Here is a 24,369-nt window from a genome sequence, read left to right on the forward strand (position 1 = left end):
TAATTCATGGTCATCGTCAGCACCATATTGTCATTATGTTCCCATTAGTGGTACAAGAGCAAATAGACACACCTTCTCCAGAGAGAACTATATGAATATGTATCAAAAAAACTTACAGAAATTTCTATCATATGACCCAGATTTATTTTTCTAGAAATTTATCTGGAGAAAACCCTCCATAATGTGCCTCCAAATCTATCCACACAAAAATTTCTTTCATAGTTATCTATAATAGAGAAAATGTTGGCAGACCCAAATTTCAAATTAGCAAGAGTAGATAAATGTGTTATATTGACATGATGAAATACTTTAAGATGCCATGAAAAATAGTGTTCTGGAGTAAAAATAAAGTAGAAGAATGTTCATGATATATTGAGTGAAGAAAGCATGGTCACCAAAGCTTGTGCTGTAAATACAATCCCAGTTATTTAAAATGTGTTCTTATTTGTAAACTGTAGCATCACAGTGATTTTTATTTCATGTGTGTGTATGCACATGCATGTATATGGCACCAGATCATGGATGGTCCAGAGCCTCCACATTTAGCAGGTATTAGTTTTATAGTTTAGAAAACCATAATCTTTTCTTAGCTTACTTGCTATGATCTTTTGCAAATTGTTTTGGTGACTAAACACAGATAAACTCATTCCAAAAAGAAGGTGACTATAAACGTTTATGTGAAGAAGTTTCTAGAAATTCCTTAATCCATTCAATACTGCTTCCTATTTGTTGTCTAAATCAGGATCTCACTTTGCCTGTGGAAATTTAGTGGTAAACACCCAGTACTGCAGCAGAGAAGCCAGACAGGGGGCAATGAAGATTCTCAGCAGGTTCAGTATTAGGGGGAGCCAGGCAGCAGTGGGTTGGAACCCAGTTTCACTCTCACTGGCTGCTTGTTCTTTGGCAAGTTATTAAAAACCCTAAGTCCTGTTTTCCCTATCTGTAAAATGGGAAGAAACAGTCTATACCTTACAGGGTGTGATAAGGCAATAAGGTAACGTACTAAATACAAAGCCAGAAACTTGAAAATGCTCAGTAATTTACACCTGCTATCATAGTCATTACCCCTCAAACCACCACCATCACCCTAATGGAGTTCTGAAGAACTCTTGTAGGTATTATGAGCGCACAACACTTAAAAAGCTTTAAAATTTGCAAAACAAAAACAAAACCATGTCTACCTCCTAGGAGCCTCTTCATCTAAAACAGACAAAACCAAAAAACAAAGTGCCTTGTGTGGTAGAAGGCCAGATGTCCCTTCAAGAGGAAAGAGTTCCGGAGAGAAATGCAGTGTAACAAATATGCAGCCCTAGCTCCAGTCTGGACATAGCACAACGTGGACAAGCACCTGTCATTTGCCTAATTGGATTCAACCGAGTCCAAGAAAATCTTCATATGGACAAAATTATACCTTTCCTTTTTGTAGCCAAAATTGAGTATTATTGGGCAACAGGGCTATCCAAGAAATGTGAACATATGTCAGCTGTGGACATACCTTTTCCCCAGTACACTGAATAAAATAACAGTCAAAGTTCTGTCGAGGTACTTGGGGATTCTCAGAACAGCTGCTCTGACCAAATGACTGGCGGCCATTGTTTAAGGAGATCATCGAGTGCACAGGTTATCAGGGAGGGCTCACAGGTGACCAGAGCCTTAGAGCCAGAAGAAGAACTCCAGATGCATCTCGATACAAAGACAAACTCAGATAGTCAGAATGTCTGGTTTCTGGCCTTGGAAAGTATCCCTGAAGGTTGAAAAGAGACAAGATGAACACTAAGCAGGAGACCCTGAGGATGCGGAACAGACAGAGGGAAGAAGGCATAGCTCAAATGGAATGAATGCTTACAACCAGCCACTGTGCCCACAAGGGTGTGGGATCTGAGGCCCAGACAAGGGACGAAACTTGCTCTCATCAGCAGACTAGTAAGTGAGTTGTCAGGATTTCCTTCCCAGGGAACACAGAGCCGCTAAAAGCCTGTGGCAGGAATCGGTGTTTTTACGCAGCACGATAGACAGTAACGATTTCCATTCGCTCTCCTTCACGCTTCCCTTACTGTCCATGTTCAGGAGCTATGGATCTCAGTTCTCCTTTTAGGTCCGGACTTTGTCTAGTGTTTACAAGTGATCAGTCATACCTTCTGACCTAGTCTTATCTGATTGTTGTCTAGGCGTATTTTATTAATGGGAGTTTTGTCAAAAGATTCTCTGACAGCATATAGTGTTTGTGGTTTTGCACCTGACCAACCATGTCTATCCTGATCAAACAAAATTATGAATGCTCAAGAATTTGCTTTTGTTCTAATGATTTGAGTTACACATTTCTCTGCTTTCTGAAAAATAGGACATGAAATGTGTGATTCAGTTTCTTAGCCCCTCAGGTGATTGGTTTTGTACTGAACTTTGAGTACACTAGCACTATTTTCACTGTAAAGCCAGTAAAGCACAGACTGACTCTTTCTTAGGTAGCATAATCTGAAGGTTAAAAGCATGAGCTCTGGATTTGAATCTGAGCTCAGACATTTCCCTTAATTGTGAATTAAACTCCTTAAGCCTCATTTTCTTCATCTGTAAAATGACGTTGATAATATATTCACATAGGGCTGTACAGGGGAATTAAATTGGATAATGTTTGTGAAATAACTTGTATGATGTCAGGCATGTAATAAGTGCTCGATGAATGTCTATTTTATTCATGAATAGATAGATTTACTAAACACCTACAATGCATCGGGTACAATTCCTATCTTGATGAAATTTATATGTATAGGGAGAGTCATTGAGCAAATTATCACACATGTAATCTTACAAAAACAACCATGACAGGTGCAGTGAATGAAAAGCATAGGATGCTTTGGTAGCATTTAACAAGAGAACCTGTCCTAGCCTGTCAGCTGGGGTGTGTGGGTGGGTAGGAGGGGATCACAAATAGTTTTCCTGAAGAAGTGGAATTTAAGCAAAAACCTAAAGGATGAAGAGGAATTAGCACCACGAAGGCAATGGAAATGGAGACAACATTCCATGCAAAGGGAAGAGCAGGTACAACGGTCCTAAGGCACAGAAACATTGCATGAATCAAGAGAAGATCAGAGTGATCAGAGGAGGAGTCAAGGAAGGTATGCAAGGCAGGACAGAAGAGGGAGGGAAGACCAAATCATTTGGCTTGGTGAGCCATGTTAGTGATTGTGGATTTCATCTAAGAGCACCAGGAAGCATTTGAGACCTATAAACAGAGATGTCACCACACTGGAGTTGCATTTCATAAAAATCATCCTAGAGAAAAGGGAGGATTATGTTTGCATGCAGGAGACCAATGAGAAGGACCTTACAAGTGACATATGGTGGCAGCTTGGATTAGGCCATGACAGTGATCTAGAGAGATATGGAAAGGCTTGGGCGATATTAGGTAGTATCATCTACTGGAGATATCAAGAAGGTGGTATTGGGATTGACCGCCAGGGTTTTGTCACAAACGAGTGAATGTTAATAATCATTTATAGAGACAGGGAACACTAGAAGACAAGCAGATTAGGGTGTGTCATTTTACACACATTAATATCAAAGTTCCTGTAAGTAATCTAAGTAGAAATGCATATATGGATCATGAGCTCAAAAACTAAGCAAGGACTCAAACTATACACCTGATGTCTAAATGCTAGCTGCAGAAATTAATCTTGAAACTATCCATATTTTTTAGAGTTGGTTCTCTGAAAGCTCCCAAATAACTGGATATACATCTCCTCTTGCAATTGAAAATTTTAATGTATTACTAATAGAAAGATTTTTGAAGTGAAGACCAGAGTTATTAATCTATTCCTCCTGCTCACCAGCTCTGTAACCCTGAGCAAGTGTCTTACCCTTTCTGCATGTTTACATCCTTATCCATTTGTAGCCTGGATGTCAGCTTGGCTTTTGGTGCCTCAAGGGTTTATAGGAGGTGGTTGTAAATGATTCCAACAACAATTTAGATCAAAATGTGTCTGTTGGATCCCACGTTATAATGAACAAAATTTAGGAACTGTTCAACTATATGTAGACTACTCCCACTCACAGAAAAAGGTAAATCATGCTAAGCAAATCATTTGTCAGATCCGATAACATGTCCACATTCTTATATGTGTGTACCTCTTAAAATGCTTCCAGCCCACAATTTCTTTATTGCCATATTGAAAAGGAAGCAAGGCATTCAGAACAGCCAACTTTTCTTTCCCAGTAGTGTTTGCTTGCTTAGGAAGTTCTAAAACTTCAGGGTTTGAATGTACCTTCAAGAATATCTTAATAGGATGCTTGATGATGCTTGAATCCCCAGTATGATACCTCAAGGATTGGTTATCCATCCTACCCTAGGACACTTTCATTGATAGGACCAACGTCCAGGGCAGCCCAAATCTGTCCTCCCATAGCTTCTAGCCATTGTCAGAATTCTGAGGCAGACCCATGTGCTAGTCTCCTAGTTGGTCTCTTTGCCCCTAGCAGCCTCCCTCTAGTTATTCCTAGATACATGGAAGCCTTGTGGGGGAAAAAAAAAAAAAAAAAACTTTAGGAAAATGGAACCCTGTCAGAGCCCCCAGATTCTAATATGTTTCTGTGCCATCCACTTGGTAACATTGACACCTATCTTGGGACATGAAGTGGAGCTAACTTCTAACTCACCAGAATCAAACTGGAATAAACAAAAACAAGGGACATCATTATTTTCATTTTGACAAACTATGGTAGTGTTCTTCTCTTCCCGTGAAAATGTGTCTGTGAATGAAAGACGAGTTGACAACTACAGCCCGGGGAGAAAACCTGCGGCTTGACCACCTGTGTGGGGAATGAAGCCAGCTTTGCTGCAGGTGCTCCAGAAGGCCACTGTTCCAAGCAGTACATCCAGAAATGACTGTTCACAGTTAGCGGATGTGTTCTGAATTAATCACCTGATCTGAGCAAATATTGGGTGGGTCATTTCAGAGGGGAGTCATGACAGTGGGTAACAACCTTTCCTTAAAAATGTGACTGTTTGGGGTAATAGAACATCACACCACACCATGAGGATTCATTCTTTTCAGGCAGCCTCAAATGTACTTGTCCCCGTCTTTGGCTTTTCTTCCCCACTGTCTGTGTTTATCTTTCAGGCATCTTTATTCCTGACTCGGGAAGTTGGGTTTTTTTAATTCAATTTAATTAACATATAGTGTGTTATTAGTTTCAGAGGTAGAATTTAGAGATTCGTCAGTTGCATGTAACACCCAGTGCTCATTCCATCAAGTGCCCTCCTTAATGCCCAATACCCAGTTACCCCATTCTCCCCACCTACCTCCTCTCCAGCAACCCTCCATTTGTTTCCTATAGAACAATTATAGGGTCCCTTATGGTTTGTCTCCCTCTCTGTTTCCCAGACCCAGGAATTTTGCAAAACCATTATCTTGAATCACTGAACAGTTGAAAATTCATGAGTGGTTTCTACGCTCTGGCCTTGGGAAGACTTTTTAGTGGACAAGCTGCCTTCTGGATGCCATATATTTATTCCTTAGGATTAAACTATGATACATCAACCACTATGACCCCCAACCACATCCTAGTGAACTAAAGATACTGTATCACTTAGTTGCATTAACAATTATGCAAATATTCAACTCCTATTGGTTAATAATTTTCTACTTTTCTGTAATACTAACTGGAGCCTTTGGGCATTTGGATCACCATCTCTACTAACTACTTATCTAGAAAGTGGATTTTCAGTCTCCCAGACCTGTGGACTTAATAAGTCATAGTACAGAATTTGTACTTGATCTCGCATTCAGTGAAGAGTCATTGAAATGATTTGATCAAGGAAGATATAATCAAGTTTGTTTCTCTGGCTACAATGGGGGCAGTAGATTGGAAGGATGTAAGGCTAGAAACAGGAAGCTCAGTTAGTGAGCTGATAAGCTGGAGATGCTGGTGGCCTGAACTAAGATGGATGGGGACAAGGAGAAAGAAGGCTCAGCAGTCTGGTCTGGGAGATTGGATGTCGCCAAGGAGGTGGGAGACTGGAGAGTTGAGGGTGATGGTGGTTTCCGGCTGGTACAACTTAGGGGAAAGGGTGCCATCTACTGAGGATGGAGCAGAGAAGAAAGAGTAGGTTTTGTGAGAGATGAGTTCAGTTTGGTGATGTTAAGGATGAGACGGTTTGGAAACATCAGGAAAGATGTCTGGTAATAGTTGAATGTACAGAACCAGAGCTCAGGAGCCAGAGATGGACCAGGATGGAGATTTGACAGTCATCAAGGCAAAGAAAGAAACTGAAGCCATAGAAATGGGTAAGCTTCCCCGATGTCTTTCTTCCCTGTTTGACTATCAGACAGTTCTCAGTTGAGACTGCAGAAGGCTTGGCTAGGTTTGGAAAGAGTGAGGTTGTCCCCTGTCAGCAAAACTGAGATTTCTCAGTATCGCATTTATACTGAAAGACGGAAGCATGGTCAATTCTGCTTTTCAAAGATGTCTGTAATCAAAACAGTGCCATACTCTACTGCCTTTTAAAACTAAAGAGAAAATTTTTCCAGTCCCTTTTGCATTTTAAAATTGGTTTGCCCAGCTATATTTAGAAGCCATGTTATGGCTTCCAAAAAGACACTTTTTATTTTGAAAACAAGCTATTGAGATGCCTACGCATATACATTGTTAGTTTGAACACCACCTGTTTTTGATGCAGGTGAGTGAAGCACTCAGCTGGTCTGGTCCCGCTTGAGTCTAGGACTGCGGAGAGGTAAGCAGGGTCCACAGACAACCTCCGTCCCTGGCTTAACCTGAGCAGGGCGGGGGTGTGCCAGTGCTGGGAGTGGAGATCACAGTATCATTCCTGTTCTGCCTGAAACAGGGAGAGACGATATTCCTGGAGGATGATCATAGCATCAGGGGACATGCCTCTGGGTGACCCAGTGAGAGGACCAGGGATGTCATTTCCAAGTAGAGAATTATCCAGAGAACTCGGATTTGGCATCTTTACAGGCAGTCCAGAACCAAAAGTCCATCTGCCTCCTCACCTGTTTACCTCTTACCATATAAGCACCGGCCGACTCACTCATGTCCTTGCCGGCAAGAACCTGGAATGAAACCGGCCTTAGCCTTTAAGCGGACCGTGCAGGGACATCCTTCTGAGAATCTCCCGTGCTGCCCCCCTGGGTGACCGATTTTGATTGTTTGTGTCACTGCTTCGGATTTGTGGGGTTTGGCCTTGGATTCCCATCCCACAAAAAGGAGAGGCTGCTGATGACGATCTCATCTTAATTACAGGCTTCGGCCTTTCTTGCAAGACCCTATCAAATGTCTTTATAAGCACTGGAAGTCATAATTTCAGGTAGTACCTGTGACTTAGCTGTATAAAATTATTTGTAGAATGGTTTTGTTTTTATGTAAATACAAGCGTCTCGAAGGTCGGCAAGATAAAGTGTTGGAATGTGAGGTAAGACAGCCCCTCTTGTTCCATGTTTCCAGCTCTAAGTACTTGAAGCAGGAATTTTATTCAAAATGCCATTTTCTGCTATCAACAAATGTCACCTGCTGAGGCAGTACTAAGAATCATGTTCATCACTGAGGGAGATGTAAGTGAGGGCTAAGAAGTGCTGTGTGTCTTTGGAGAGACTAGAACCGCAGGATGGACTGAGTCATCCATGCAGCAGTGTTTACTGTGGCTCCACAATATGCCGTAAACTACCATAGGTGTGAGGATACAGCGGTGACATGGAAAGACAGAAACTTCTGCCCCTCAGGAAGTTTATAGTCAAGAAAAAGGGAGGGTAAGAAATAAGTATATAAGGTGGTGATGAGTACTACAGAGAAAAGTGCTAAGGTCCAATGCTTAGGGGGAATGGGGAGAAAACGAGATAGACCGCCAGGCAGGAAGGGTTCATGGGTGAGCTGGATTTTGAACACAGCTTTGAAGATCGACAATCGGAATGGATTCCAGTTGGAAAGGATACGGGGGAGAGGCTCAGTCACTGAGAGAGGAGCAGGAGAACGAAGGCAAGAACCACGTGAGCTGAGGCCATAGTCACCTTGGTGGATTAACAGAGTTACGGCGAACAGTCTACCATGGCAAGAAGAAAGCCTTGGTGTTGGAAATCCACCACCATTTCAATTTCATGGGCACTTATTGGAAATCCTCACAGAACGACTCCAAGAACAGGAACCGTACTCATTTTCCTGACCATTCTATGTCCAGTATCTACAACAGCGCCTACCTCACTGAGGGTACTAAGCAAATCATTTTGTTGAATGAATGAGTAGTGGGAGAGGAGGTTGTGTAAGGCTGGGGACACCGCATGATGAAGGGCCTGGAATGACAGGTGATAAGCTTGAATTTGATCTTAGCAGCAGCACAAAGATAATTCACAGCGCACATCCTGACAGATCTCACCATTATGAGGTTCCCTTAACTGTGTTACTGAGCCCCTTGAAAAGCCTCCCTCCCTTCTAGTTATTTCTGAAAATTTTGCCTCATGGCTTCCATCACTTTCTTCTCTGTCTCTGCCATCCCCTTGGAGATTACCAGATGATCAGTGTCAGAGCCTCTCAGGCCCTAGATGTGCATGTGTGCAGCCCCCATATGAGCAAGGGGCACAGGAGCCTAGAGCCACCAGCAGCCTGAGTTTGCTGTGCCCCGTGCAGAAGAGCAAAAGCCCTCCCCACTCAGCATAACTCGTCAATGGGCCTGGGGGTTGCATGAGCTCCTTCGCAGGTGTGGCTCATGACCACAGCCCTTGGATGTCTCCTCTCCGCCCCTCTTCCCCTCCAGCTTAGACACAAATCGCCAGGAAGGACATTACTATGTCCTCCTCAAAACCTAACCCCAAACCTTGGGTGCCCTCCCTTCCAGTCTGCCCCTTTCCCTTCTGGCCATCCCCCACAGGGCTCCTTAACCATCCCACCTGACATGGGCCTGATGCTCACTTTTGACTGTTTCAGTTTTCCTAGAGGTGAATGTTTTTATAGGGGGCAAGGGGTGGTAACCATGACCTGGTGGAAACCTTTCATCTCACAGAAGTAGAAACTGAGGCTCAGGAGGGGCAAGTGACTCACCCAGCTTTAAACGACGATCCATGCCTTCTTGGTGCCTGGTCCTGAACTCCCTAGGTTTCTGAGTGGGAAAGTGGCACCATCCTCACAAGGCTGCAGGGTGACGAGTCGGGCACTCTTGGCTCAGCACTGAGCAAGGCTGGAAGCGAAGAGGTCCTCCATGCTCCGCTGCCACAATGCAGGGGAGCGGGGATGGCTGTGGAGGGGAAAGGCAAGGCTTAAAAAGGAGTTTGGAAGGAAAACATCAGGAAGCTTGGTGACTGGCTGGAATAGAAGAGACAAAGAGGAGGAGGAGTCAAATAGGCATACTCCTTTCCAGGACTGAGCCAGCCCCTGGGCTTGCCCTACAGGGGGAACGACAGCTGCCCCCCCGCCCCTCCGAGCTTATTGCACACTCTGGAGCACAGTCGATCAAAGAAAACATAGAAAACAAGAAAACTTGCAGGGGGGCAGCAGGTGGGTGAAATGGGCGAAGGCGTCAAAAGGTACACACTTGCAGTTATTAAACAAATAAGTCACAGGATATAATGTACATCTTGGGGATCATGGGGACTACAGTTAATAACACTGTATTGCATACTTAAAAGGCGCTAAGAGAGTAAATCTGAAAAGTCCTCATCACATGAAAAACATTTTCAAAAGCTTGCAAACCAGGATATGTGCCACAAAAGAAAGAAGCAACCCGCTAGCTTGAGGACTACTCTTCTTTAGACCAGGTGGCTGGAGAAAGTTCTTGGGTGGAGATGATAAGGTGTTTCAAATGGTAGACTCATGAAACAGTGATGACCTTGATGAAAGTGGCAACATTTGGAAAATGGGCTGATTTATGAAAGGAGAGCGCTTTTAAGGAGACAACCTACAAAAGAACATGAGCGCTTAATTGCTAGCGTTTTCCCCGATCAAGTTATTGTTTGTTACGTAAAGGGGGGGCGGGAATCTTGCTGTCTTTTGAAAGTGTTTGAATTATTGATTATTGCAAAAGGAAACACACTACACGGGATGCTCTTGAGGGAACTGTGCAGCGGGTCTAGCCCAGCTGGGCACGAGTTCTTCCCCGGGTTATCACGAGCACTGGGGCTGAATACGTGTGTTCCGGGAGACCCTCTGAAAGGAGGAATACTGGTTGGGGCTTTGATAGCTGGTGAGAGAAACCCTTCGTAGAGCTTTGCTTTTAGCAGCCTGGACTCTTCCAGAGTAAAATCCCTAATTCTGCAGAGCCACACTCAGCCACCCAGAAGGGTCCCATTAAAGAGTGTCTCCCACTTGCAGAACTGTGAGGTATGAAAGAATGTTCCCCCCAGGTGACTTCTTTCCTTGCCTGGGTTGGAAGAAGCAGTGGTTCTTGACACTAGAAAGCGTAGACCAGTAACCCCAGTCTCTGGGAAAAGGGAAAAGGGGCAGCACTCCCATCTGCACTGGGCAGTCCCCAGAGCACCCAGGGTTTGTTCTGTTCAGTGCTGTGTACCCAGCACATAATGTGCATCTTTACCCATACTGCACCCTCGCACACAGCCTTCCTCCCCTTGACCGCTAGCCCAACTTCCTGCCAGAAAGTTCAGAAGAGACTCAACATATTAACTCTCTGAAAGGAGCAACCACATTACTTCCCTAACAGGCACAAGACCAGAATTACACTATTTCAAGCCTCAGTTAAACAGAAGAAAAGAAGAGCAGGTCCTTCTAAAGATGTGTGGACCTAACATCCCCTTGCCCCGTTTGTAAGCTTGATGCAGTCATCAGGATAAATGGGCTCAGTGAGCTGTGCCGGCTGGAGGTACGGCTTGTTCTCAGGATCTGGGAGCCAGGCTTAGCCAAGTTCTGTGTCCCCAAGACCACGGTGGGAAGCCGATGGAAGCTGGAGTCCTCTCCTCAGGAAAATGAATCTCTGTGCGTAGGTGGACTTGTATTTCATTTCATGGGAAGTCTATCCATGAATGTTCAGTTGAGAGCCTAGGGTTCTAGCTTGTGGTCCATCTGGCCAGCATTCTTTGATATTCCTGACCATGATTCTAGGTGGAGAACGTAGTCTCCTGTCTGGCTGAGAACCACCCAAGGGTGGTCCCTGGATGAGCCTCTGGAGGGCTCAGGGATGTCACTCAGACATGGCCAAATTGGCAGCCCAACACAGAGGCCTCTGGTGGACTCTGGGATGACAAGAAACTTGGTCCTGCACTTATCCTTCGATTCCGACAGCTCTTCTCTGGGGTTTTGTTAAGTGGGGCAGAGTTTTCTTTCGGGCAAGAAGATGCCACTGATCTGGCCTGAATGTTGCTTGTCACTGGAACTCCTTGGCCTGGGGCCCTGGCTGCCTCTTTGTGCAACAGCTCGCGTCTCTCCTCTGTTCATCGGTTGCATACTAGTCACAGACCAGTACCACATGCACAGAGAGACCACGGGTTGGATGGGGAGAAACAATTAAGGGTCATTTGCTCCCAGTGTCACATAACATTAGCTTCTCCTTTGGAGTCCACATTCTTTTAATTAGAGTCATTTAAACTCCAATTTTCAGAATGTGATACCCTGCAGATGGGTCATTCCAAGATCATCACCCACTGTGCTTTTTTCCAGGGTCTGAACACTACATTATGACTTTTTAAATGCTGTCGTTATTGATGGTGCTGCTCTCCTCCCCTTTGTTTCTCATGGTCCCTGAAAAAACCTGTCATTGTCCTATGACAACAGCTGCACAGAACTGCCATGAACACTTCCTGGGCCATGGCGGTGTTGCTAAATGGAACCCAAGATCAGGAGTGGAAATGGGTGAAACTACGCGGAGTCTGGGTCTAGGCCTGGCTGAACCACCAATGAGTCAGGTGATTCTGTGGAAACCATTCCCCTCCCGGGCCTCACTGTCTTCATCTATAAGGAAGGATGTCGGTGCTGGCTAGGTGCTAAGTTTCTGCCTGCCACTCTCCACGTTCTGGCAATCTGTGACTCCGGCTAATTCGAGCTTATCATAACCCGGTCTCTCCCAAAGTTGTCATTAAGATGAGAAGTTTGCAGGTGGGTGAAATGAAGCATAGAAGCTGGAAGACTAGAACCAAGAACACTGACTCCTAGCCTTCTGCTTCCATACCAAGTCACCCTGATTCTGAGAGAGCTGAACTCAAGAAGAACCTTCTCATGACCAGTGCTGAGTTGGAATTTGAGAACTCCATTTGGATCCTCACTGCTTTTTAGAGTGAACTGAAGCACTGGGGGAGAAAACTCACTTAGGAGACCAACAGTGGCAGAAAAACTGGTTTTCTCTTGTGTTGGGGGCATTGAGAGAAAACATTGCTGTCACTTGGTAGCTAAAATGTGACTCCAGGTGGCCAAGCCTTCACTTGAGTGGCTCCCAGTGGCCCCCATCATAAGCCTACAGATGAGCCCTGGGTCAGAAATGAAAGGTCACATGTTCCCAATGGAGAGGACATTGAGTGACGAGACATAGGTAGCATCGTTTGAAGCCATTAGTTCGAATTTCCCCTTGAAATGTAGAGGCCTCAGCAGTGGAGGTGAGGGTTCTGAATCTCCAAGGGTGAAGGCGTGGATGGTGTTCAAGGGTAAACTCGCGCTGTACCCACCTCGTCTGGCCAAATTTTAGTTCACCAAGATGTTTGGAGGGTCCCGAAAAGAAAAGAGCCAGAAATTCTGCAGCAGACCAAGTGGTGGAAGGAAATTCAGTGAAGAGATGAGTCCCTAGGGGCTTGGGGATTTTCCAAAGCTCAAGAATTTAACCAGGCAGATTCACAGGCAAGGGATGACATGACCTGCAGGCTGAGGGGTTCAGAGAATTAAGCTGGGAGCAGTTTGCTCCTTTTGAAGCAGAGTCTGGGCAGGGGGCAGGAGGTGTGGAACAGCACAGCCAGCCTACGCTGACAAGAGAAATGGGAGCCCCTATGCTCCTGAGGGTCATTCAAAAGTCTGGCTCTTCCTATGAAACAATGATGAGAACAACGATAGCGTTTGATACCAGATAAGGCAGCAAGGAAGAAAAGGTGAAACACCATCACAGAGAAAACCCTCTGGTTTTGAACAGAAACTGGGCAGAAAAAGCGGAAGAAGAGAAAAATAAAACAAAAAGAAGGAAGGCACCAGCAGGAAGAGAAATCAGGGCTATAGCTGTCAGGCAAAGAAAGCCAGGCCACGTCTTCAGGAAGCAGAGTCATGGAGAGGTCAGGGGTCAGTTGCTCACTCAACAGTAACTGGGGGGAGCCTCTGAGATGCCAGCATCGTGCTGGCTTCTAGAACTCCGCCAGCGAGCAACACTGACGCGGTGTAGGCTCAGAGGGGGTTTACGGCCTAGTGACTGGGTCAGAGGCACCATCCCGCAACCGGCGGGTTCCACCCTGGGGCTCCATGCCATGGTGGGTGGAAAGCAGGGAGAAGCATGACTCAGTAGCCTTCCCATTCTAAAAAGTGTCATCGTCATCAAGAAGAAAGGGATCTGAGAAGAAATTGAGGCTGGGGATAGAAATAGTGGGGATCGCCAAGAAGACGGTGCCTGAGTGAGAAGGTTTGGACAGAGAAGCAGATGGAGGGATGAGGGAACCCTGCTGGGGACCAGACAGCAGCAACTCTTTTCCAGCTCAATCTCCCTGTCCTAGGGGAGTAAAAATGAAAGGCGGAAAGAGATCGAAGGATGTGAATAAGGAGGGAAACAGCCCTTGCTGGATTTTCTCACCTTTTTGAAAAGTTCCTGAAGGACGGCGGACAGTTATGAGTGCCTCTGCTCATACCTACGAGCAGCTGCTGAAGGAGAACTTCCCCACCACCCAAGGGAGAAGGAACACGCCAGTAGGAGAAATGAATCCCACGACCGGCCCCTGTGGGATTGTCAGATTGGGAATGGGCAGATCGTGCTAGGTTTCGACACATCTAGGTGCTGTCACACGCTTAATGGGATAAATTAAAAGGGGGTCATCGATGAAGGCCTGTGGTCCAGAAGAATCTCTCGATTAGTCTGAAAAGCCAACATCTAGAGATTTGCTTGCATTACCCAAGACAATATCCCTGGAACATTAAAGCTGGAGATCATCTGACATTCTGATCTTGGTGTAAATTCTTTTTAACCATCTCCCTGTCTCACCCAATACCCTAGCTGCAGGGAGGAGATGGTGTTTTGAGCACATAGACTGGGAAACCCGTATTTACCTCTTAAACTATGGACACAGCAGGAAGGCCAGTGTATAGAGAACCCTAGAGCCCGGCTCTGGGTCAGCCAGACCTGGAATTCGAGGGGGCTCAAGGGAAGGAAGAGAATTCTTGAGATTCATGAATGCAAAACTGGGCTCTGTGAGGACAGTGTCCTTGAAGAGATTGTGGGAAATTCCAGGGTTCCCAAATCACTTTATTAGCACTCGCATTCATAATTCATACTTCATATATATATATATATATATATATATATATTTTTTTTTTTTTTGCAATCCCCTGCCTACCTGATGTACAGAATGGTGAGCTCCCCAGACAGGGTATGCCAGGCTCATATTCTCATTAAGCCCAGGCCAAGGCGTGCCTTTGTGAAGCAGGTTCCCTTAATCTTGTAGCTGTCACTATTAGAAAGAAATAGTGGACAATATATAGGTGTCATAATGTAAGATGATTTTTTTTCTAGAACTGACCATATTCACACTAAACCACCAGTCATGTTGGCATTGGCCACTTTCTCCACCTCTCAAATGAAGTTTGAAAAAGCATCTTTCCAATTTCTCTTCCACCAACTGTGCACTTCATCACTCCCCATACACCATCTTCCTTCTCAAGAGATGTGTTATTCCAGTATATTTTGATATTCCATGACGAAACATAGATCCTAAAGTCCAACTGGCCAATTTCACATCCAAGCTCTACCAGTAGTTATCTGCCTGAGTGACCTGAACTGAGTTATTCAACCCCATTAAACCACAGTTTCTTCCTTGTCTAAAGTAGGGATATTGATAAGAGTCCCATAATTCTTAATGTTACTAATGGTGATTAAATTGTATTTAAAGCATTTTACTGCAAACCAGGCACTCAATATGAGTAAGTTCCATTAACATTACAGGAAAATATTAAGTGGTTTGGAGTTAAAGAATAATACTTTCTCACGTAACAGCAATCATCTGTATGTGTGTGTGTGTTTCAGAGGCAATAAATGTTCCCATCCACCACCGTACCATTTTGTCTTCTTTGGTTCTATAATGTTTGAGTTCACGTTCACTTGTATTTGTCAAATACCCTGCTGAGTTTCAGGGCAGTGTTCACCAGAGTGGATCTTAAGCACACCCAGCAGTTTGTCATGACTCTGATGGGTCTGTCGAGCAGAGAGAAAAAGAAAGATGTGAAATCAAGACCTTAGGTTGATGCAAAAGAAAAAAGTGGTGCAGAGAATAAAGAACGCTGTGAGTTCTGTATGCCTTTATCCATCACCATGGCAGTGGGATTATCCCTCACTGTAGCGATCAAGTTTGTGACAACTTTTTAATCATTGTTTTTTTTTAAATTTGAAAACTCGGTAATTAAATAAGATAATCCCTAAGATTGTTCGTGCTTTAGGGTTCCATTGTTTTGTCATTCTGCTACCAAGATCTAGGTGACAGCTACTGTATAAGATGTAAAGAGGTCTGAAACTTGACTCCCCTCCCCCCCTCTGTAAATTAATGGATAAGACTTGAGCAGGTAAAGAGGATGGGAAAGAACATTTTAGACATCAAGACCCAACTTGAGAGGACCAAAAAATGATCCATGATGGGTCAAGTTGGTAGTGAGTCTGGTTAGAGTAAAAGTATTAATGCTAGAAAGCTAGCTTACATTGGGTACTGTGAAGGATCCTCAATGTCAAGTGCCGGACAAGCATTTGGCAGCCCTTGGCGCATGTTGAGCAGGGGAGTATACTAGAACATCAAAAGGCATCATCAACAATAATCGTCATCATTTCGGCATAATAGAAAATCACTGGCTGAAAGTTGGCAAGGCCAATACTTTGTGAATTTTGGATTCTCATTAAAAAATACAATTCCCATGTTCGGGAGAGAAGGGATTCGTAATAACTTAGGCTGTGTCTATGTAACCCCACATCAAAGAACAAAGGGAATATTTAGGTAACCCCATTTTAATATGGCTTATTTTAATGGATTCCAACTTGTTTCTATTTTTTAAATTTTTTTAAAGATTTTATTTTTATTTTTTTATTTGAGAGAGAGACAAAGATAGTGACAGAGAGCACAAGTGAGACGAGTGAGCATGAGCGGGGAGGAGAGGGAGAAGCAGGCTCCCCGCCGAGCAGGGAGCCTGATGCGGGGCTCGATCCCAGGACCCCCGGATCATGACCTGAGCTGAAGGCAAACGCTTAACTGACAGGCATCCCCCAACTTGTTTTTAAATGCAGTCAAAACAATTCGCATATGTGGACTCAGCCTAAATTTCATTTTTTTATCACTTAAAGCTTCATCGCAGTCATCAAGCGATGTTGATGAGAACTGGTACAAACCCACCCAGTGGGTTTGGCTCCCATAATAGATATTGCACATAGGAACCAGGTGAGAACAGCCTCGGAGGATATTACACGTAGGGGCTAGCCAGTCAGATGTGAGAAACGCAGACGCATTCGGAATCACATGAAACATTTGAGAGACGTACAAATAAGTGTGTTGGTTTGTTTGCTTGTTTTCCTAGCCAGTTGGCCTGTTGGCTTGCAAATAATATGTACAAATCTGTGTTTTCTTCCAGGGTCTTTCTTCCCTGATTTCAAGCCCTCAGAAACAGTTTTTAAAATAGCATTTTGGCTCGGATACCTAAACAGCTGCATCAACCCCATTATATACCCGTGCTCCAGTCAAGAGTTTAAAAAGGCCTTCCAGAATGTCTTGAGAATCCAGTGTCTCCGCAGAAAGCAGTCTAAACATACCCCAGGCTATACCCTGCACCCTCCCAGCCACGCCGTGGAGGGGCAGCACAAGGACCTGGTGCGCATCCCAGTGGGATCAGGAGAGACCTTCTATAAGATCTCCAAGACGGATGGGGTCTGTGAATGGAAATTTTTCTCTTCAGTGCCCCGTGCATCTGCCAGGAGTACAGTGTCCAAAGACCAGTCAGCCTGCACCACAGCCCGGGTGAGAAGTAAAAGCTTTTTGCAGGTGTACTGCTGTGTGGGGCCCTCGACCCCCAGCCATGGAGAGACCCACCAAGTTCCAACCATTAAGATCCACACCATCTCCCTCAGTGAAAATGGGGAGGAAGTCTAGAGGACAGGAAAGATCAGAAGGAAGGGGGTTGGGGGGGAAAGAATGATCTTAGGCACCCACCCCACTTCCTACTTGGAAGGCCAGTTCACTCTTCCTGAATGACAAGACAAGACCAGGGGCCGGGGACCATCTGGGAATAGGTGGGGGGAAGAGACCCGACTCTGGGGCGGTGGGTAGGGCTCAGGGAAGAAGGAGGATATCACGCAACCATCCGGCTGCAAATGATGATAAACAGCATTTCCTTGAGGCTAATGCTCTCGCAGTCATCCTCTGAGGCCGCTTTCCACGTCTGGCCCTTGCAACGAAAAACACCATGGGAAACAGAATGTCATACACAATCCAAAAGACTATAAATATAAGGTTATGATTTCATCATGAATATTTTGAGCACACACTCTAAGTTTGGAGCTATTTCTTGATGGAGTGAGGGGATTTTATTTTCAGGCTAAACTTACTGACAGCCACGTTGGATATTTACGAGGAGAGGGCCTGGAGAGGAAGAGCCTTAAGATGGTGGCCAGTATCCAGGCACATTATTTTTAGAGCACGTTTTAAACTCCACCATTTCTGACCATATCCAGTTTCTTAACTTGGGTGCAACTTGACAGTGAGATCTACCTTTTGCTGCCATTTCACCAGCTCCTGCTCCCGATTCCCTAAAGATGAGGGTGAGGGGCCCTCATGACGCGTCGGAACTCGTGGAGGCTCCTCTATGCTTGGGTCTAGACAGTCGGGGAAAAGATGGCTTTTCCTGATGGGAGACAGGAGGGGTGAGGGTCGTTTTTTTTTTTTTTTCAACTTTCCTGCTGCAGAAAAAATTCCAGTAAGCGGTTCCAAGATCAAATGGAGGAAGGCTTCTTGTGAAACATTTAAAGATCAAGGGTTTGGGGTGGGGTGGGGCGGGTGCTAATTTCATGCTAAGAGGCTGCAAACTTCGTGCACAGCCGTTTCGATGTGGCCTAGAAAGGCTTTTCTTGGCAAATCGCTTACCTTTTCCAGAACACCAGTATGAAAATCCAGAGCTTATAGTATTTTGGAAGGCGCCTCCGGACTTCCATTTTTCCTCCGCGGCTTCGCCCACTGCCTAAGGAATGAGGTTCAAAGCCCTGAATGCACAGGTAGCATGGTGGAATGAGCCTTAGGATCCAGGTGTATCCTTCCCGAACTTTGAGAGATACACATGCTTAGCTTGGGAGGATACCGACTGGTCACCAGAAAATCGTCTAAAGCCGGAATTTGCAAATAGTTTTCGACAGAAGCCCATTTATTCTGGTGAAAGATCCAGGAGCCCGTTCACTTCATCTATTCCCACTTTCTATGGGAACTTGGGGAACGCGCTGCTTTTGCTTTCTGTATACCAAATTCTGGCTAACCTTAATAACTCGGTATATGACTAAAGAGGAAGAGGATTATCGTATGTAAAGAATTAAAATATTTTTCACATCCCACAATAAGAATTTAAAATAAGATTTATGGTTTGGGCATAATTCCTGGCCAGAATCACTGATCGAAAACTGCTGACTGACCATTTCTGTTAGCCTCTTCCCCCTATTGGAGTAATTTCCTCTAAGAATTTCAAAGTTGATTATGGCCCCTATTTAGCCTTCACAGCCAAGGTAGGGGCCCATTATCTTTTCTTCTTCCCATGCAGCAAAATGAAAATTTCTTCAAGTGCTTCTTTAAGGCTATTATCTTTGCACACTGCCATGGGGGCGGGGAGGGGGTATGTTTGCATGTGGATTTGAGGCTGTTGTCAGTCGTGCTTGGCTATTGAATATTTTGCTTTTTCAGCCTTTTCTGGGGAATGTCTTCTTGCTGATCAGACAGGCGCCATGCCTTGTGCTTATGATTCTGGCTTCAGATATTGGCCGGATTTTTAGATTCTTCTGGTCTGTCCGCATGTCCCATAACAGCTCTACCAGATGTGAGTGTCCTATTATGGACGTAAGCATCAGGGAAGGACTCGAGTATGTGAACTGCGCTTGTCTTCTGCCTTGATAGGAAAGATAAGTTACATTGTCGAGAAGAGCTTCTTTCGGGATCTGAATTTTAAAAACCCCTTTTGTCAGGCTTCCCTTCACAGGAAGGGCATCCCCACGAAAAGAATGGTAATAGTTTTGCTTCCATAAAATATGGCTCCCTTTAAACTCATTCCCAGACAAATTTAAGTTTTAGATTTTAGAAAGCTAAGGATTACCAGAAAGCTAGCACCGAAGCCACTTCTAATCAAAATAAACAACTAGGAAATCGTTTGGTCATCAGATAAAACCATGTCAATTGTATTCATGTGAAACGGTCCATAAAGAATTATCTGCTACACTCTTCACCAACCCCAGTCCCTCCAGGGAGGCAAACTTTAACATTTATTTCCTTTCCCATAACGTTCTATTAGGTATAAATACACCAATTTTACAAGAAATTGATAATGTCACCCAAGACTTAGTCAAAGTGGGATAAACAATACTCGAGTTATTTTTTACCCATCCACAAAAATCTCTGTACCTTTTGAGCATGCCAAAAACTCTAAAATTGTCACAGTTAAACAAATGATTGTCATATTTATACTCACATGTTTACTGCTTCTATTTGGAGTTTGAAGAATTTACCCAGAGCAACAGTGGTCACAATGTTTTCTCTAATGTGTTATAAAAAGCAGTTGCTTTGAGACTATCGAAACTTCGCAAAAAAAATCAACTTGACGTTATGGGATAGGCCAAACTTGAGTTTCTTCTGCAGGTCGAACTGCATGCCTTCAGGGAGACCCTGAAGCTCTCTACTTGAACATTTCCCCAGGCTATTGCCAGGATTTCAGGAAAGCATTTTGCTTATCACTTTTCTTCCACTTGCCTTTACTCCTGTCTTGTCCAAGACCGTTCTGCTTGCCATCACTTTGTGGGTGCCAACATGAAGGCTTCAAACTCTCACTACTCACCTGGATTTGTCCAGCCATGGTGGACAAGTGATATTTGGCTAAATAAATATATTCGTAAGGTTTTCTTTTGTTAGGTTCTTCTGTGCACCAGGCATCGGCAGGACCTTTTATACCCCATTGGCTCTAAACCTCGTAGCAATTTCACCTTTCTATTTCAAAGGTAAAAATCTGATAGTTGGGAGTAATGAAGGACTCGCCTTAGGCCAGTGAGGAACCATGACTCAGTCCTGGATCTGCCTAACACTAAAGTCTACACGTTTTTCCCGTGCCTCTGCCTCCTAAATAGTTGGGGGGGGAGGGATGTTCCCCAGTTTGGATTGGGGATGCTGAGGATAGGAAGCCTTGCAGCATTTTAACATTTTGTTTCTCGGGGATCTGCCTTCCAATCAACCTCCATACATATGCTGCCAAACTCCAGCCTAGCCAAATCCCCAAAACAGATCAGAATCAGAAGGGTTTGGTGCCTACAAGTCTACCTTTCAGACTGCACCATTTTTTAGAGGATAATGACATGGAAAGTTATTCAGGTCTTGCAAGAAAGACAAATTCTATCAAACTGGGAGCAGATGGGCATATAAGAGAATGCAGAAGAGGCTGCATTGGCCTAGAATGTTAAAACCCAGTTGTGGATATGAAACACGTTGCATAGGATGTTAGAGTTACTGACTACCAATCAGAGTTAATTGGCACACTTTCAGGAAGTATATCCCTTTTTAAAATAAATAATAAATGCAACATCACTGTCCCCGGTACTCCAACATTATTTTTTTATTTGAGTTGGAGAGAGAGAGAGAGAAGGAATTATAGATATTTCCCCAGGAATTACACCAAGCCCAGATAGCATGTCAAACGTGAATTTCATGTGTGTCCCCGTAGGGGAATGGCTCACAATGCTGATCCCCAGGTAGCCAGAGACGTAGGCCATCTTGGGAAAGGAAGAACCAGTTGGCAGCCATGGCTGTGGATTAGCCGGCGTCCACTTGTTCTTGGATTCCTTTTTGCAAGTGAGAGCTTTATGCCCTGAGTATCTCGGATTGCCTCGGCCCCTCAAACTGAACCCATCATGCAGAACTTCTGGCCCCAGAGGTCCCATGGCCACCGCCTGGGAGCGAGAAGGTTTTAGGAACTTTTTGCTTGGGCAGGTAATGATTCGCTCTTTGATCACACCTACTTTATCCGAGCTTGACAAACATTCTCATTTGCTTCTGGGGTTGGTTCTGCACAGGTCCTCTTGCCAAAAGAGATGCTGCCTCTGCGTATGAGTACTTGTTGACTTAATTAAGGAAAGAGCTCTGCGCGTCAGCAAAGGGAGAAGGGAGCCCAAGCCCGTGGAAGGTAAACTCTGCAAGCAAAAATAGGGTGACCGAAAAGAAGGCAATGGTGACTAGTAGGAAGGCATCAGAGGGGTGCTCACTGTTGCTCTGATTTCTTTTTATGCTACTAGGACTTTTAACCCTGAAACAACCTGCACACAGCTCCGGTCCAGCCTGGTTGGAACACCATTGCCACCTGCTCCTTGTCTACCCACTGTGCCGGGGAGCAGGGCTCAGCCCAGGCTGCTGCGGGGTCCACCGTCTTCAAAAAACAATGACAACAGTGGCCTCCTGGCCCTCCAAAGTCCCCGCAAGCTGAGTGAATGGAGATGACTCTGGGGGCCGGGGCTGGCAAAAGCAAATTAGGATTTCGGCAGAGGACACCAGGCCCCTTGCCCCTGTTCCCATCAGCATGGCCTCACTCGTGCCCCCCACCCCAGATCCAGATGTCATGGGGGCTGAGGATGGAGCTCATCTGCTCTGTGCAGGAAAATATTATTTCTTCTCTGCTACCGCAACATGGATTCCTGAGTCTCCCGGCTAGAAGGAAGGGTATGGCGGTGGGCAGGGGGCGGTGTTGAGGAGGAAGGAGAAGACTTACCCTGGACATCGCTCAAAGCAGGATGCGCGGTTTCCTAACACTTTGCTGCAACTGACAAGCAAGGAACTGCCCTGAAGCTGCTTGCTGCTTCATTTCCAAACACAAAATGATTGTTTTTCCCTGTGGCTCGGGAGTCTTTACAGCACTTTCCCTCTATATTCCAGTCAACAGAGCCACATTATAAGCTGGAAATGATTAGAGCTAAGCTATGAGAAATACAGACTTAATTAGGTGAGAAGAAAAATCTAAGAGCAAGTTCATACTGTATTTGTAGGAAAAAAAAATAATGAAGGCGCCAACCTATTAAGAAGCCCAAGTAGGGGAGGTGCCTTCAGATGCAATAGAAAAGAAGCTAAGACAGTATGTCCTCCCATTTGTGTAACACTTTGCACTTGGCCAAGTAATTTCGCCTATCTCAGGTCTTTCCTGTGAGGGACAAAGCTAAGGAAGGGTGCATTATCTATTCTTAACATCTGAAGAAACATAGAGACTTAAGGAGGAAGCTTCAGATAGCCCCAAATCCAGCCTCTGACTCCGTTTTCCGTGACGCCCTCGGTATCCCCAGGGTCCACTGTGTTTCTCGAGACCGTGAATTTCCTATGTCACTCATTCATCTCTGATCCATATTTTCGGCTCCATTGGCACCCTCTCTGCTATTACATCCCTGCCGGAGGCTGGGCGATGCCAGATTGTTCAGAGTGCGTATTTGTCTATGCTTTTCTCATTGGCTAAAGGACTAGCAGATGTGATTCTGTTCTTTCTCCCTAGTTAGGCAGCACCAGACCTAAAGAAGCAAGCAGGGCAGGGGGCTCTTGGCTTGCTCAGCAGGGTGACGGGTAAGGCAAAGCCTGCAGGGATTAACACCTTAAGGACCTCGGGAATGCAAAGGTTGCAAAGGAAGTTTCAGTGAGCCTGAGGGTTGTTGTTACACCCCTTCATCATAGTGAGCAAGCTGCTCGCTTCCTCTCCTGCACCAGACACTGCATTGGGCACAAAAAATGCAAAGAGGCACAGACAGTCCCCAGCTCATGAGCTGGGTGGGTACCAAGTTCATCTCTTGCAAGTCAAGAACGCATTTTTCTAAGAAGCATTGTTACCGATGGGGGAGGGGAAGGGTGTTCCCAGACCAACTAAAAAAAATAAAAATCTATTTAATGTACACCTGGGGTTGGCAAACTTTTTCTGTAAATGGCTAGATAGTAAATATTTGAGGCATTGTGGGCCATACGCTCTCTGTCACACATTCTTTTTTGGTTTTTGCTTTTTTTTGGACAGCCAGCTAAAAATGTAAAATCCATTCTTAGTTCACAAGCCATAGCAAAAAACAAAAAACAAAAACAAAACAACCCATGGGCCCTAATTTGCCATCCTTGATCTGTGCCATCTCTAGCTTATGGAATAGGAATAATAACAATGCTAAACAGTGGATTTGGGTGTTCAGCTTAAAAGCATCTTTTTTTTAAGTATGCCATTGACAGAGCTCCACTTGACCAAATTAATATTTCCAACCTGCATGATTTGTTAGATGAAGGGACAAGTTCATACTGCGGTGGGGGTGGGGGGCTGCTCCATATAACCCGCTCACCCAAAAGACATACTCTAGTACAACATTGTAACTTTCTACCCAGGCATCGGGACAAGAGGGAAGCACCCACCACCCCTTCCCACTGCTGGGTTCTGTAAAACAGGCAGGCTGCAGAAGCCCAGGGAGTCCATGGTGTGGGGTGGGATCTTTCAGCTTTTCATCCCCCTGAAAGTCTCCCGGCACAATCCAGCTGACTCCATGAGTAACAACAACCAGGGGGTGCCATTTGACCACAGCTGATGTGAAATCCCTCCCAGAGCACTGGAGCCTGTTGAAATGGGGATCCCTAGAGGCTTTGGGGGTCACACTTGGCTTCTTGGGAAGGCTTTCTGACCACAGCACCTTGCACCAGGACATCTGAGGGCCCACCCTGGGGATCACCAAGAAGCGGGGTACAGAAAGGGGTGCTGGAGGGGAGAGACATCTTCCAAACACAAATACTAGCTTCTAGCAGGACTTCTCTTCCCTTTCTTCCTCATCCTTTTCCTCCTTCTTTCCTTGGTTTTCATTTTTAAGTCTGAAATCACCTAACTAGACTCAAAATGGTGCTGCCATGGGGAAATATTCAGTCCTTCCCTGTGATGATGAAGCCATGTTTCTCGAGGCTGGCATGTTATTGGAGGGACTTCCTTCCCTGTCCCCATCCCCTCTCCAGTCCTGATGGGGCAGTGAGGGGGAGGCACAAGCTGTCCGTT

General features: G+C 45.0%; 1 protein-coding gene across 4 annotated transcripts in view; it reads left to right on the plus strand.

Annotated features, from left to right (window-relative positions):
* Nucleotides 1-22,408, plus strand: part of ADRA1A (adrenoceptor alpha 1A) — a 110,017-nt gene extending 87,609 nt beyond the window's left edge. Inside the window, exons 2-4 of one of the 4 annotated variants that reach the window (XR_010409655.1) lie at nt 16,729-17,111; nt 21,401-21,510; nt 21,620-22,408. Coding sequence is in view for 3 of the 4 variants with exons in the window: in XM_045879548.3 (XP_045735504.3) it covers nt 16,729-17,243 (515 nt within the window). In the remaining variant the exon portion in view is untranslated. Of the gene's footprint in view, nt 1-16,728; nt 18,119-21,400 lie in introns of those variants that run through there. The other 3 variants (XM_064585354.1, XM_064585355.1, XM_045879548.3) reach the window with 3 other exon arrangements.
* The last annotated feature ends 1,961 nt before the right edge of the window (nt 22,409-24,369 follow it).

Source organism: Mirounga angustirostris, unplaced genomic scaffold (assembly GCF_029215605.1).
Source record: "Mirounga angustirostris isolate CCGP_5_RB_7025 unplaced genomic scaffold, mMirAng1.0.hap1 SCAF_2, whole genome shotgun sequence".
Classification (NCBI taxonomy): Eukaryota; Metazoa; Chordata; class Mammalia; order Carnivora; family Phocidae; genus Mirounga; species Mirounga angustirostris.